We start from the raw sequence: 16,347 nt of genomic DNA on the forward strand, positions 1-16,347 counted from the left end.
ATGTCGATATACTTTAAATTAAATATATTTTAAACTGAATTAATTAGTTATATTACCAACAGGTCAAAGCTTAGAGACCTGCACTTTCTGTTTTTCACTTAAATTTATATAGAAATTTCAGAATAACTAAATTTAAAAGATAAATGCTTGAATGAGCTTTGAGAATTCGTTATTTGCAAGGTCATCTGAAAGGCATATTTTTGTTTTCGCACAAACAAACAAATCAGTTTTTTACTTCCTTGTACGAAGTAAAGGAATATGTAATCACAAAAAATTCCGGTTGCCATATTTCAATGAAAATACCCATTTTGACAGTTATCAAATGCTATTTAACGATGTTTTTGCGTGACATCTGTACGTAAGAACAGAATAAAGGACTGTTTTTCCCCAAGCAAATTATAAAACTGATTTTAAAATGGATTCAAAAGAGATTTTTTTCCTGGCGTTCTGTACGTACGTACGTATCTCTGACACACTGGGGCTGGGGAAACGGTGTAGCACCAGGGTGGCTGGATCAAGGACCCTACTCCTTGTACAGCAGATATGTTATTTAGAATACTGTCATGAGTAACTAGTATATACAGAGGCTGTTTGCACATTTTTTAGACGATTTTGGTAAGCGGTAATAAAAAATCGTTTGCTGCAAAAGAAGTAATTGCAATTGTACTATGTTTCTAAAAGTCAAAATTATCGTCTGTGGCTTGAAAGTTTTGTTTTTATTCAAAATGGCGAATTTAACAAAGCAGTGGTTCGAAGGCTACATTTACGCTCTTTCCGAAGAGAAATAGACATACTCCTTTATCCAAAAACGATGTGAGAGTCATGGTTTTGTGATATCTGAACCGTCGATAGGTAATATCATCAACAAGAAAGGAAAAAAAACGTCAAATTGGAGCCTCAAGTGGGACAAAAATTCCAAACAAGTATCCAAGGATAAAACGGTCAAAGGTACGTTATTTAATGTTAAAAGAAAATCCCCCTAGTCAAAGGACAGTTGCAAAATCATTAAAATGCTCGGTGTCCACTGTAAACAAAATGATAAACGTTGATTTAAATCTTAAGAAAGCGAAAAAACGCAATGTGCATCGTCTTCTTCCAAAGCATATCGCTCAACGCAGGACACGCTGCAGAATTCTATATGAGAAACACTAATCCAAAGAAAAATGGAAAACAATTGTCACAATAGATGAAGCATGGGTGTATTTAAATGATTGTAACAAAAAAGAGCCATTTATTATCATAAAAGGGAAGAAAAAAATTTAAGTACATGGTTCAAAGAATCGAAAGAAAGTTTTTGTAAGGGATTCATGATTGTTGCTGGTTTTTCTTATAATGACAAGTTAAAAATAAAGAGAGTGCAAACAAATGTCAAGATTAACTCCAAATACTATCAGGAACAAATTTTATCGCCAATTTTTCTGAATGAAATACTATCGCTTTACCCACAGTGCCATCAATCTGTGAGACTCCATCAGGACAAAGCTAGCAGTCACACATCAAAATCCACTGTAAATTTCCTAAAGGAAATGGAACAAAAAACTGGTATCAAAGCCATACCCTTCACTGATATCCCTACTAAACCTCCCGATGTGTCACCTATGGATTTTTGTGCTTTCGGACTTTTAAAAACTGCATTATCCAAACTTTGTCCCAAAACCCTAACAGTAGTCTGGAAAGCTGTTCGGGAGGAATGGGATAGAATACCTCTTCTGCCACTTCAAAAGGCATTATTATCCTGGAAATTGCGGTGTCGAAAGATAGTTCAGAATAAGGGATGCCAAATAGAACATTTAAAACACAAGAATTTTATGTAATTTAGTTTTGTGAATACAATATACATTGTCTAAAAAATGTGTGAACAGCCTCTGTATTGAAAATTTATATAAATATATATATATATATATATATATATATATATATATATATATTTAAATCATCTTTTTTAACATTTTTATAGTTATAAGAATATATATAAGATAAGAGATAAATTAAAAGATAAATTTCTAAAAAGACTAAAGTGTGCGTCAAGTTTCAATAGACCTGAAGTGCTATCTGGGAAGGCCGAGAAAGGAGGAATGAGCTGGCTATAGCCTGATGCAGAAAAAATATTCACATAAATAATAGGTAAAGTGAGTCTTTTAGAGCACTAGTAATAATTATACCTTAAATCTGTAACAGAATATTAAGAGGTACATAACAGATTAAATAAGTTATACAGTATGGGTACTAAGTATGGCCATAGGCCGTTTACTATTATTTGGATCATTAAAGTCAAAATCGTAAATCCTTATAACTGGGTTGTTTGTATTAACAAAATTGGCATAAAAGTTCCGGGCAAGCCGGCAGTAAAAATACTTAAGTTGTTCTATACTCACTTCTTCATGTAACTTTTGATTTCGAACGTATCGGGACGAATTTGTAATCTGTCTTAGGACACAATTTTTGTGCCTGTTGCAGCTTTTTTCTACAAGATTTGCATGAATATGCCCAGAAAGTGCAGAGCATAGTATGGGACGCAATATGGTTTTGTAAATAAGCAACTTGTTGTCTATTGAAAGTACAATGTTTCGAGAAATTAAGGGGTGAAGTGTGACTTCACTAACTCGAAACTTATTAAGGATAGATACTATGTGTGGGTAGCATGATAGAGTTTTACTGAGGATCACCTCTGGCCCATGGGATGACTTCTCCAAAGAGTTTCAGGTTTTGGTTGACTTTATTCTTCTTGATAAAAAGAACTGCTTGAGTCTTTTCCACATTAACTCTGATTTTCCATTTTGTCAGCGTATCTCGTACATACATGAACATACTAAGTCTCGAGTATGTCCATGTACTCTTGTAGTCGTTGTATTGCTGGGTTAAGAAATGCACTTTGTGAGAGGATCGCAGTATCATCAGCATACATTGCGAGTGTTATGTTCTGTGTGGTGGGAATGTCGTTCACGTAGATATTGGATAAGGTAGGTGGACCAGACTTCATTGGAGTACCAGGCTTTTAATATATGAATCCTTATTCAGCCGAGACACTGATTCTCAGCGTACTTGTATCTGGAGAAAGCCTGGAACACGATATCATTCTTCATTCATCAGGGAAAAGGATCATCACAGTGGTGGAGGTGTAAGGATTTGAGCAATCATTATGTTAGACGGCCGTACACCCTTGCCTGTGTTCGATGAGAACTCCCTGTCTGCTATGAGATATAGAGCAAATCTTAGAGCTCTATATTAAATTTTTCAGGCACAGTTGGTTAATGGACAACACGCTTCCACATAGGGCTCAGTTGGTCGGCGATTACCTGGTAAGTAAGGATTTTCGCTGAATGGGTTGGATAACCAGATATCCTAACCTTAACACTATACAGCACGTCTGGGATGCTCCTGAAAGAGCAATGCCCTCTTGCCATTCCCCTCCAAGAACCAACCCTTAAAAAGAAAAGTTAAAAACTGCCTTGCTGCAGGAGTTCCTACTGTTCAGTATGACGTCACGCTGCGCAACCTGTTTGGTTGTGAGAAGAGACCATACTCGCTATTCGCTATTAAGTTCGTCTTCAGTTCGATATCACAATGTGGATTTTTTGGACATCCCCGCGCTATGAGCTTTACTGACAATCATGCGTACATAAAATGACTTGAATGGTACATCCGTTTCTTTATTATAAATGTACATTCATACCAAATTTCTATAAAGTATGTCCATTAGTTTTTCCTAAATTACACATTAACGTGCAAACTCTCTAATTTTGCACACGAACGTACAAACCAGGTTTGGTACTTACATATCCCCTCAGCCGATAAACTGTCGCCCAGCAACGCTATTAATCACCAATTATGGATAAGCCTGATGTCACCCCGATTGATTCTATATAAGCCAATTTTTGTTTTCGAAAAGAAGGATAAAAACTGATTGTTACTGATGTATTGTGTCTTTCATTTTGAGGCAGAGGCAATATTAAAATTTTGGTCCTGCCTTCTACAGAACAGCGAGCAGTGGATTATTTTCAAGGTTATGGTATCATATCATTAAAAAAGTCTGTATTAATGGACATTTTAGTGTCAGCTAATTATGACCGACAAACAATAAAAGATAGTAACAAATACTTGCAGAAGAAGCGAGTCAGATACTGATTATTTATTAAGTTAATAGGTGTCACTTCCTTTAGGATTTCACAGGAATGATTGGTGCAACTTTGGCAGAATCACCGCCAATTTTCAAGGCTGACGGAACAGTACGTAATTACCACAATTTTATTTATTTATTTATTTATTTTTTAAGAAAGTCCTCCATTATTGCATTCTTTCCCTTAGGCAGATAATCATCTTTCTAGAATATCATCTAAAAAGTACTTTATCTCCTGCAGTGTCAACAGACTGCTTTCATATAGCCGAATTAGTTAATTAAAACTGAAAGATAAATACCTTACATTTTTTTTTCCGAATGGCAACTGTCTCTCGCGCTAGAGACAAAAATGTTTTATTCCATACAGTGTTGCCCTGCTCGCTTTCAAATCGTTGAAATTGTTAATCAAAATTTCATTAACATTTTACAAATTATCAAAATAAATAATAAAAGAAATCTGAAATTCGAAATGGGATTCTAGGTGCCCATATTCGGGTGGAAGACTACATTATTCAAAATTTGACGGCTCTAGATACCGTCGTTTTTCCACGGATGCGAGGAAAATACATACATGCAGATTCTTCAATATCTGATTTCTTAAAAAAATAACACACAGCGATAACATTTGGTGGCAACAATTTGAAAAGTGATACGCCAAACCAAACGAACCAACGCAAAATGCCATTTTGAGACTGACTTAATTGCCCCTTTCGGCCTTTAGGGTAAAAAAGGACGGCTAAAAACAAGATTTTTGAAACTAACTCTTTGCCATTCAATACTATTTTTCAACAAATAAAAAAAAAGTATTTTATGTTAAAAGAACACTTAGATCAAAAGGATTTGAATACACATTTTAACTGCAGATTTTACAATCTGTAAGGTTTATTTTTATTAACAAATTATTTCTTATGCTGTAAATTTCCTGCAGTTCTACTATATCATCTATTCCAGCAGAATATGTAGATGGATTGATTGGCAACCTCAGCCAGTCGTGATGACACTCGCTGCTGCTGTCATCCTTCAGCGTTGCTGCTATGAGCTGATGGAGTACTTTGAAATTAAGTTAGCAGTTCTGGAATAATAAAAGTCACGTTACTGGACCTTTAAATTATGACTTGCAAATACTAGATTCATCGCTATCTGTCCAGTCGCAAGAAGAGTAAGTTAATTTTATAATTGTTTCACTTTCTATAAATTCAAAACCTGAAATTCAACTAAATTCTTTAATCAGTACAGCAATGACTTAGTATTATGGTACTAAAAGAGAAAGACGGGAGGATAACTCGTCTGAAAGTCTAAGAAAATTGGACTAAACCAAACGGAGTTTAACCTTAAGCAAAGTATAGATATGTACGTTAAAAAATAATAAGAATAATAATAAACGATAATATGCTGTTTCAAAAACAAAACTGGCAATGTATCAAATATTTCATATAAATAAAGTGAGAAAAGATAAATTGACGATAAAATGGTTGAAAAATATATCTACAGATATAAAAAGAATTTACGATTTAAAACATAATAAATTATCTATGTTTATTAGATTCTGAAATAAGCTGCAACAAACATTACTCCGGTTTAACATGGACGGCGCAGAAGGCCTGGGTTACCTCACATAAGCAAGACGTTCCTAAAATAGCTGCTAGAAAAAGCGCTCCGAGTTCTTCGATCTGACATTATTGAGGGTTCTCCAGCTAAGGAAACAAATTTAAGAAAATGCACTGCTGCAATGTATCACGCAGACGGGTTCCCTTTTATGTTCTTGTTTTCGCAAAGAGGGAAGGGAAGATAATGGCTTCAAAGCAGTTTTAATCTCATATATATGACTTCGTAAATGTGAAAACAGTGTTTGGCTCTTGAAATTACTGCTCCTTTTGTGACTGAGAGAGGCAGGAAATAAAAGCAAAACGACACGAAAAACGAGCAGCTTTAGTAAGCCTGACACTGTTACAAATAGCGGTGAACTCGGAAAGAAGTAGCTGATCTTTGTAACTTACGAAGGCGCACCCGATACTTAAGATATCTCCTGATGAATTTAAAACTGCTACTTTGATTTTAAGTAAGAGTTTACAGACTGCTTAATTTGTATTAATATTGCGAAGAATTCACTTGAATACGTTAGAAGATTAATTATTGTGTTTATCCACCTTAAAATCTTACTAGCATTCAATAAACTACCGTACGGGTACATAAAAAAGTCCACCTCACGTGTAAAACAGTGCTGAATTTAAAAAAAAAAATTACAAAGAAAAATAAAAGGGCCTTAAACTATTTCACATTTGTGAGTATAGTACGCCGAAAATTCTCTATTAAAAAAAAAATAATTCAAAGATTTAAATAGTTGACCGGTTGATGATCATGCCAAAATAATCTGTCTGTTTAAATGGGAAGACCTTCAATGAGAATTTTCTAAAAGAATCTGTATCGTATTCACGTTGCATATGGATTGGCTGATGGTTGATTTAAGGAAAAGTACGTGAAAATGAAATTAATGGACGACCAAGTCACCCATACAGGGCTAATCTGATGGAAAATTTTCTGGAAGTTGAATATAATAACCGAATGGATTTGTAAACCAGATCTCCAGATCTACGTAAACGTTACAAATATGGCTAAGACTCTCTTAGGAGGGCAATATCATATTGTCTCTCCTCCCCCAGAATCCTCCAGGACCTGAGAACAACTTTGCTGCAGGAGTGGAGCCGAATAACGCAAATTTCAAACTGCTTCATTTCAATATGAAGTCACGTTGTGACAGTTGCTTGATTGTTGGCTTTCTTTTGTGTTCGATATTGCAACCTCCTTTTAAAACCTCACTGGCCAATAAGCATTACCTAACATTCTATGTGTGTACCATGATCCTTGTATACTTGATAAATGATACTACTACACTACTTTTTTTATTACATCAAAAAATCAGTTTCGTCCATCAGTTCTGAAACCGAGTAAATATGAAAATTCTTTTAATTTTGAATACCAGCGTATGTATGTACATATATAAAATTTGAAGAAAAAAAGAAAAATCATCCAGTATTTCAGGCAATAGGATATATTTATCGATATACTCAAAGGAATATCACATTTTATCTTTTTCGAGAAATGATAAGATTTTCAAAGTTCCTCTCCAAAAGAATTGTCCTTGACTTCCATTTACCAACGGTTTGCTTTGCTACATTTATCTCAGGACCGAGTTAAGTCTACAATGCTTAGCTACAATGCTACAATTCTATTCTCGATCAGAGCATTTCTGAAAGGGGGAACAAAATTCTTACGAAATGAAAAGTGAAATGTAGTTCATTTTGCTATATTAATTATGATAATGTATTCGAGAATAACTCACTTAGGAAGAAGCGTCTTCGAGAAGAATTTTCTAACTGCAGCCTGGATGGTTAACTGACTGCGAAAAAATGTAAGGGGTATATCTCTCTCTTTGTATGGGGAATATCAACACTTTCTATCTTTTCTATGCTCCATAAAGCTGTGCTCCTTACGGTGTGTTTGATAGTGTTAATCAAGCTTCAAACACTTGCAAATGGGTGGGTGATGAATCACTATTCGTTATTCAATGCACGCGAAAGTTACATTATGCTTGATTGGTGCATTTGAAATACCTGATTTCAAGTAACATGGAAACGACCGCTGAAGGCAAGCACGAAATAATAGCTGACATCACATAGATGACATCATATGTTTTGTACACATGTGACTGATACATTGCGTTGTCATCTAATTTTTCTTACGAGTTCCAACTAGGTCATCACCATATTCTACAGCAAGTAATACTACTGCAGCGACTGGACCACATACAGTTAGGAAACGCATAACTCATCGTAAGTTTCTTGTGTTCAGTGCAAGTGACATATGGAAATCGCAGCGCAAGGGCATCGTCATGATCTTCTTCAGACAAAGGCTTCATTAATGGCTGAGTGGTTACGGCCGCTAAATATTAGGAATTCGTCCCAGGTTAAATCTCAAGCGAACGGGCTGTCTGCATGGTTGGTTTACAAGTTTTCCTTCGTGTATAATGTGAAAACGAGCCAGGTTTTCATTAGGAAGTCGTCTCTTAAAGCATCCCTCCTCTTAGGCAAACTTTCATTCAAAATCTGAGAAGTGATAAGGCAGTCTCCGACTCAATTTAAGCTTTGAGCTCGTAAAAGCAATTGTACACAAAACAGAGATGTAACAGAAACTAAATTTTCTATTTCATACATTTACGAGATGCAAGCATTATTACGTTCTACGCAAAGGAAAAAAAAAAAAAAAAACGTTTGCACGAAAGAGTCTAGCAGATAGCTCTCTGATGAGCAAAGCTATCAAATCATTTTATTACTAGTCAACAGTAATTCGCAACTACTAAACAGTATCACTTAGATTCACTTACCATATTTATTTTAAGATGTTAAGTTGTGTTTTCTAGTTTATTTTTCTTATTTTTACAATCATTCGGGGTACTTTTTTAATCTGCAGAATACTCATAACAAAATGCAGTAAAACCACGTTTTTAAGTTCATTATAATTATTTTTTACCCCACTCTCGAAACACGATTTTACGCTAATTCATTTTAAATGCCTTTTATTGCAAATGCACTGTTTCACATTTCCTTTGAGTCAGTTGCCCCTCGGCAAAACGAATTTAAGCAAATTAGTATGCACATAATGTGAATTTAAACTGCTCTACGCTCCATTCGTACAAAACCATGATGTGCAAATATCTCGTGAATGCACGGATTTTCGAGTTTTATTGCATTTATAGCACAGTATTACTTCTCTCTTTGGTATCTCGATATTTTCAACATCATACTTTGTTCCATTTTTATCACTACTAGTCAAGTGCACCATTAAATTAGCTCTTTTTATACCAAAATGCCCTGCTTAAGCTCTACTAATTGTAAGATATGTATTCGATGTACTCTTCTCATTGTATATGTAAATTCCCGAAGATTGGCAGTGCGTATATCTGCTTATCTCTGTTTACTACCAGATGTCCTCATCCTCCGTCACTATGTCACCTGCCAAGTGGCAAAAAATGTAAGATATTTATCTTTCAAACTTAGTCCGTCTGTTATTGATTAACAAACTAGGCTATTTAAAAGCCATATATGCAGTTCTTAATAATATTTTTTTTACTTTTGATCTGATTGATTTAAATAACATTATGTCACAGCCGTCATTATTTACAGCTTCTCAACTCTACTATCGCTAGCTGCATTAGAGCGCGTGATTTACTTTTTTTTTTTTTTTTTTTTTTTTCCCCATGTAAGAAAAAATGTTAAGCCGCAGGCCGGATTTGACCGCAAGCTGTAGTTTGCTGACCCCTGGTCTAAGGGCTCACCTTAAGTAAGAACTGTATTGAATATGAGAGGAACAACACCCGCGATGCTATTCCGCCACCTTGCTGAATTTTGGACCACGAAGCAATCTGTTAATAATGGAGAGAAATTTCTTACTACTTTAAGAGAAATCAGGACAGTGTTTGGGTGAATGAAAAATAGATGCCTAGCAATGTTGTTTTATGTCTGACTATAAGAGTAAAATGATGATTATTAACAAATGTGAAATAGGTCTGCTTCAGTCGACAGATGACAAATAAAATCGCTTAAACTATTATAAGGTATTTCTCCCACCTTCTTAGCATGCTTTCGTGGTGTAGTGGTCAGCACGCTCGACGCGTATTCGAGAGGTCTGTGGTTCAAGTCCCGGCGAGGGCATTGCTCATTTTTCATCTGTCCTGCTTTCAAAAATACCTAATGTCTATACAGTGGCGCCCGAACTAAAAAAGATGGTGGATGATGATTCTCCGGCACCAGGATCTGGCGACTCGATCCCCTAATCCTCAGTCGCCCTTTAAAAGGCGGAGTATATAAGGTATTTCTCCGGCTTTCTTAGCAGGCCTTCGTGGTGTAGTGGTAAGCACACTCGGTGCGTATTCGAGAGGTTCGTGTTTCGAGTTCCGGAGAGGATATTCCTCATTTTTTATCTCTCCTGCTTTCAAAAATACTTAATGTCTCTACACTACATTTTAAGTGTGTTTAGAATGAAAACCACTGAGGTACAGTACAGGTTCTCTTCAGGAGAACATCAGTACATTCTTCTGGTAATATTGTACAATTTAATATACCTATCTAATAATGTAATACGAGTATCTATAATTTCTTTGCATTTCCTTATTTATTCATTTACTTATTCATGTACTGCTGCTTTTCGTGTGTTTATTACGGAAATGTTACCAGTTTCTTCGGTTTTTATCATTGTTCATGGGCGTCAGGTCACCAGACGGGTAATGCACTTACGGCAGATGAAAAACATTCAGAATGAGTTTAGAAGATATTCAATCAATTTTGAGAACCACTATTAAAAGTTGGTTTGTTCCATATTCTCAATTTCTGCTAAAAGACTGGACTGATGAATTAACAGCGCTCACTAGTAGCCATATTAATAAGAACAATTAATGCTGATAATTCTTTCACAAGTCTGACTTCTGGAGTGAGGTAACAGAATAAACTGCTTCGTGGTTTACGCTTTTTTATGAGGTAAACACCCAGTCGTTACTTTCAGACTATTCTCCATGAAGGCATTTTCCCCACAACACAATTTAGTTATTACTCTCTTTTGCTGCAATCTGCCCATCAGCCTAACTTTACAGATAACTTCTAGCAATATGTCTTTCAGAAACCAGATATGAAGGCTGCGAAACCTTTTTTACGCTGTCTGTACCTAATGAGTTTTAAACTGCAATGTAACATATTTTATAACAATTTAAACTTTATTTTTATTTATTTATACATAGAAATCAGTCTTATTCGAAATCCTAATTTTATAATATAAAAAGCTAGCAGCTAATTTCACAGCAAATTGAAACTAATAAACTAAATTTACTTTTCTTTTTCTTCTTTTAACTTTATTTATAAAAATATAACATTTCACCAAAGAATGAAAACAAAGTACTTTTTCAAATGAGACATTTTTATTCTTTATTATCACACTACACTTTACACACTCATCCTCTTATTTTATTGCCAGCTTCGATAAAATGAAACATCAAAGCATTACAAATCATGCACCTACCATGTTCTAGTACAAATTGAAGACAGACATGCCACACAGATTGGCAGATTTACATAATAAAAATATGGATTTTGAGGGAAACTATTAGAGATCTTAGCACAATCCTCTCCCTTCAAGCTCCCCTCCTTCCATTTTTATAACATACATAATTAACTTTACTCGGCATCAAATAAAAGTACAAACTTCCATATATCATGAGTCCCTCATCTTAACCATAATTAATCTTCAAAGATATTAACAAAATACTAGAACTGAATGAAGTAGCAGAAGAATAGAAGGAGAGAAACTCCATAGCAGAAGAATTGAATAAAAAGCTTACCTAACTTTTGGTTGAATATTTTGTCGAATGTGACTTCTCCCATCTTCTCCAAATGCTTGTGCATCACGCTACGAACACTGCAAAGACATATTTATGATCATTAGGCCAAGTTCCACGTCCATTCCATTAATATTATGAAAAATATATTACTAAGTATTTATAAAATAGAAAAAATTCTTATGAACACAAATTATGATTTACAACTATTACATATTATCCAATAACGAAGTTTAATTTTTATTATTTCATAGTATTATGTATTCTATATGAGCCTGTAGTAGCTCACAAGCAGACAGGATTTTTTGAATATATTCAATGCACTGTTTCACAGCTGTAGAAACTGTATTGCACCAGATGGTGCTGTGTGCGCATGAATTCCTTGGACTAGTGCAGAACTTTTATGACTGAGAGAGATGTAACACGAACGCGAAACATTAATTAAAGTTTACATGTGCTTCCCTTTATTGTAAATGTATTTATTGTGTCGTCAATAAAATTTAGAGAAAATGGCAAAAGGCGAGAATCCTTGCTGCGTCTGACAGGTAAGCGAAATTTCTTTATATTTTAATTTGAATCTTGAGTTTTAGAATATTTTAGCGAACGCGACGAAGAAAGCATATGCGTATTTACAACAGCTGCCATAAGCTGCGTACATTCTACGAGTCTTAAGGACTATTCAGACTAGCGATAGCTCTAAAAATTAAAACCAGCATTATTGCTTTAATCTGAAAAGCATAATCAAATTCACCTTAATAAATGCACTTGATGTCCATCCAAAACTACTACGTTACTTCCAACACGAATCCCTTACTTTCCATTATTTATTTACAATGGTTATTTTGCAATGAAAAAATGTATTGCCATTACAACAAAACGTTTGACGTTTCCATACTTTACGTAATAAAAAGAATGAATGACACACTAAATTTCTTCTTGTTTCTCCATCAAAAGTTGCACGATCAGATAAAGCTTATATAGCCGCATACGATGCCACATCTAACGCAGCCGCATATGAAAATGACGTCAGGAATTTTGCTATGACTAGATGTTTCAAATCAAGTTATGCCCAAACAATCATAAATCACGTTCTTCTACGTCTATTTTAATCTAATTAGAAGAGAAAAACGACTATTAATTAGTATAATTTTTAAATAGAGAAAAATGAACTTTAGAACGGTGTTTTTACCCTCCTCCTAATGGCGGGCCCAAACCGTCCACAGACGTTGGCGACTACTAAGGACAAAAACGGTAGTTACTTTATTATGGATGCACCTAATAGAGCGGCCACCTTTGCCTCCTATGAAAGGACGGACAACTACAACTATGCCTTCTACTAGGATTCGAACCCGAGGCCTTTGGTATCGCAGGCGGTTCCCCTAACCACTATACCGTCCGAGCGGCTTTTAGATCAGTGTAACACCTTACAATCTTTAGAGCGGAGGGTTTTCCACCATTTTTGCTCCATGCAACCCTTATATCACTGGTAGACAATCATTACTCCAACCCTCCATTCAAAAGTCGAAAAATACATACACATTTATTTAAACTCAGATTATTTTTTAATGTGTTTTATAAATTAAACAAGAAAATGTATAGAAATTGTAAATAGGTACCCAAACTTTATGTTCATAACATAAAACTAAATACGTAACAGGTTAAAAAAAAAAGGCTGACCGCATTCTTCCCTGAAATTATGAAATTTCACCCCTTTTGGGAACCCCAGCTTTAGAGTATTAAGGAAAAAACTCAGCATGTACCGCTACTTTCTTGCTTTGCTACTTTCTTGCTTGTTTTTTGGTTTCCATTTAAAATTGTTGCCGCTTCTCCCACTTTGGTAAATTAAGAGAAGGAACCTTTTGAAATCGATGGAGTTCATTCGAAACCTAAGACAATAAATATAAGGTCGTTTTTTTTCCCCTTATAAATATACTACTTTGTGTGTGTGTGTGTGTATGATTATGGCAAAGCCTCGAGGGCTATCTGCCTAAGGGGAGGGATGCCTTCGTGGAGGACTTTCTAAGGCAAACTGGCTCGTATACACGTTACACATGGGGAAAACCACGAAAACGCCCATGCAGCCAGCCCGTTCGCGGGATTCGAACCTCGGACCGAACTACCAGTTTTCAGCGACTTTACCGCTCGGCCGCTGGTGGGCTAAACTACTTTGAAGCCGCGCTATTGTCTAACACAGGGTTTCTTAAGCCCCGTTCACATGCAACGCTCCTTCGCACAGCTGCCGTTAGCAAGGGGAGAAAAAGGAGACATGAAAGAGTTTCGTCTTTAGGACCCGTTCAGAAGACCACCGTCTTCCTTCCCCTTTACACCTAAAGCCTCTATGAACAATCACGTCTCCGAATTGGCAGATTTCACTACTGTTCACACATTTACATTTACGATACTGTTCACACATTTTTAACGTGGTTTACTGTTGTTAATTTTGTAATTTGTACTTTCGTAACTGATACCTGAACTTTCGTAATGGTTCCTGAAAAATATATGCTTTTTAATTATTATTATTATTTTATAAGCTGTTATTTAGTTCACTCTTGGTGCTTGTCGCTATGGTTAAAAGATGGTAACGAATTTTTAAACTGCTTCCCGATATGATATAGAACTCAAACTTTGTACATACACTGCTTGTGGATGTGGTGTCACGCTTTTGATTTTTAGAGGATTAGATTTTTTTTCAAATTTAAAGTTGAAACGATTTTTTGCAATTATTAACAAATAAACTGAGAATCTCAGAATATTATAGTTTGCACCATAACACACTGTGAAAGAAAAAAAATTAAATGAAATTTTTAGCGGAATTTTTTTTAAAAATATTTTGGTAGAATTTTTGAAAATCGTTCAGATTTTTAGACTTTTTGACGCCCATTAATTTTAAAATTTCCTATCTAAAAATATATCGGTTACAAACTTCCGACATTTTCACAGTTTATAAAACAAACTTTTCGCATTAAAAAAAATTATAAAGGAAATTAAATGGATGATTTTGTACTTTTTTGAAAGATATGCAATGAAGCAGAATGGAAAATATTGGTTCTTCTTGGGCATCAATTCGAAACATCGGTTTCAAAGTAATAATCTCATTATACCACACTATTTTTATGACATTATTTACGCTACATAAGTTGTTATTGTTACCAGTTGTTAGTTCAGCGTGAGATTGGAGATATTTCTGAATTAACTTTCTCTTAAGATGCGTTGTTTTTAACGTTCTTTAGATTGAAGCATAACTACTGATTATACTTAGTGATATGCTAAACACTTGTACGAGTATTTCTGTGGAAAATTCCAGAACTTTGAAGTGTTTATGTTGATAAAATAAAATTAATTAAGCTATCATCGGATTTGAGTGCAATGACAACTATTAAAAATTATTATCAATCTATTACAAACCCGTACGCACGCAGCAATATTATAAGTAATTAATGTATTAAAATTGTTTTGAACGTGTTTTACGAAACAAAAACAGGTAAAGAAAAATTCTGCTTGCGTTTTATGAGTTTTTGCAATTTTTCTGGCCACATAAGGTTTTAAAAAAAGGATTGTAATTTATGTTTATATTTACCAATTGAATAAATAGCACTAGGTTTGATTTATATACATATGTGTATATTGAAATTCAGTAATAAAATTTTAAAGATTTGAAATGATTAAATGTCTATTTAGACAGTTTGAATTCTTTAAACTGCAAATGCAAACTGAGAAACTTTTGCACTTTTTCCAATAAATCCTTTTACTCCTAAAACATATACAGGTATGGATTAAATTTTGTATTATTTTTACTGCTTATATAAAGTTATATACTTAATAGAAACAAGGATGGATTTTGCAAAATACTTTCGGAAAAAATTATTTGAAATGAAAATGTGACTGAGATCATATTTGTTTTAAAGATTTTGGATAAAAGTGTATTTTTCCCCCCTCAGAAACTAATTCATTAATTGCAAAATCATTCCTTGAAGTTATTAAGAACACTAATAAATACAATAAAAAACTGGGGGGGGAGACATTGAAAATTGTAGGAGAAGAAAGACATTTTAATCGTAAAATTTTTCTTCAAAAATTTAAATTAAAAAAAATGCTAGCAAAAACTTTTTTTCAGCTCAAAATTATTTTGTCTCACAAAACCATTTAATAATATTCATAATTATTAAATGGATGATTCATAATTATTAAGTAGATGAAAATGCTTAAATTTAAAAAAAAAATCATTCAAAAGGTACCGAGTCCCTTTTTGCGTTGAAGCCGATATGCACTTGTTTTAACTTTAGTTTTAATTTGAACGATATTTTTGGATTACCTAGCATCAGATAAATCTTGTCTGTATTTGCCTATAATTTCCGTATCTTGTACAGTTCTGTCTAATTTTGGGGGGGATGCTATCACATCCCCAGACATCTATCGGCGCGATTGTTTCGCTGACAGTCCAGCGAGCAGTAACTAAAATTAAGTGAACCGCGCAGTATAGTACGGGAAATCTCCCCATTTGCCCTGCTCCCGAGAGGTAAGAAACATTCAACCAAGTTCTACCTCCAATTCGGCGAGGCAGTTAATGCTTGTCCCATGTGAACGGGACACGTTGGAAGAACCGGTTTTCGCTACCGGTCGAATCTGCTCTTGTGAACGGGGCTTTAAACTTTTTCCAGTCGCGACCCCCTTTTATCACTGAGATTTTTTCACGACCCCTAGGACCCCATAATATTTACAAAAATTTTGTGGAACCCCCATAAGTATTGCGCAAATCTGACACACGCGTGAGTGAAATTGTCAGTTTTTTTTTCACTTTTGCTGTAATATACTATTGAAGTTTTGCAGACCATTAATTTCTAATTTTAAG

General features: G+C 34.7%; 1 protein-coding gene across 4 annotated transcripts in view; it reads right to left on the reverse strand.

The window, feature by feature from the left end:
* Gprk1 (G protein-coupled receptor kinase 1) overlaps positions 1–16,347 on the reverse strand; it is a 368,709-nt gene that overhangs the window by 162,617 nt on the left and 189,745 nt on the right. For 3 of the 4 annotated variants that reach the window (XM_085822051.1, XM_085822049.1, XM_085822050.1), the window contains exon 2: positions 11,502–11,578. The exons of the other annotated variant lie outside the window; for it this stretch is intronic. In XM_085822051.1, the coding sequence (XP_085678177.1) occupies positions 11,502–11,578 (77 nt within the window). The remainder of the gene's footprint in view (positions 1–11,501; positions 11,579–16,347) is intronic. 4 annotated transcript variants of the gene reach the window in all.

The sequence above is a fragment of the Stegodyphus dumicola genome, chromosome 8, assembly GCF_044657685.1.
Source record: "Stegodyphus dumicola isolate Sdum_Otavi_A_Nest chromosome 8, ASM4465768v1".
In the NCBI taxonomy this organism is placed as follows: domain Eukaryota; kingdom Metazoa; phylum Arthropoda; class Arachnida; order Araneae; family Eresidae; genus Stegodyphus; species Stegodyphus dumicola.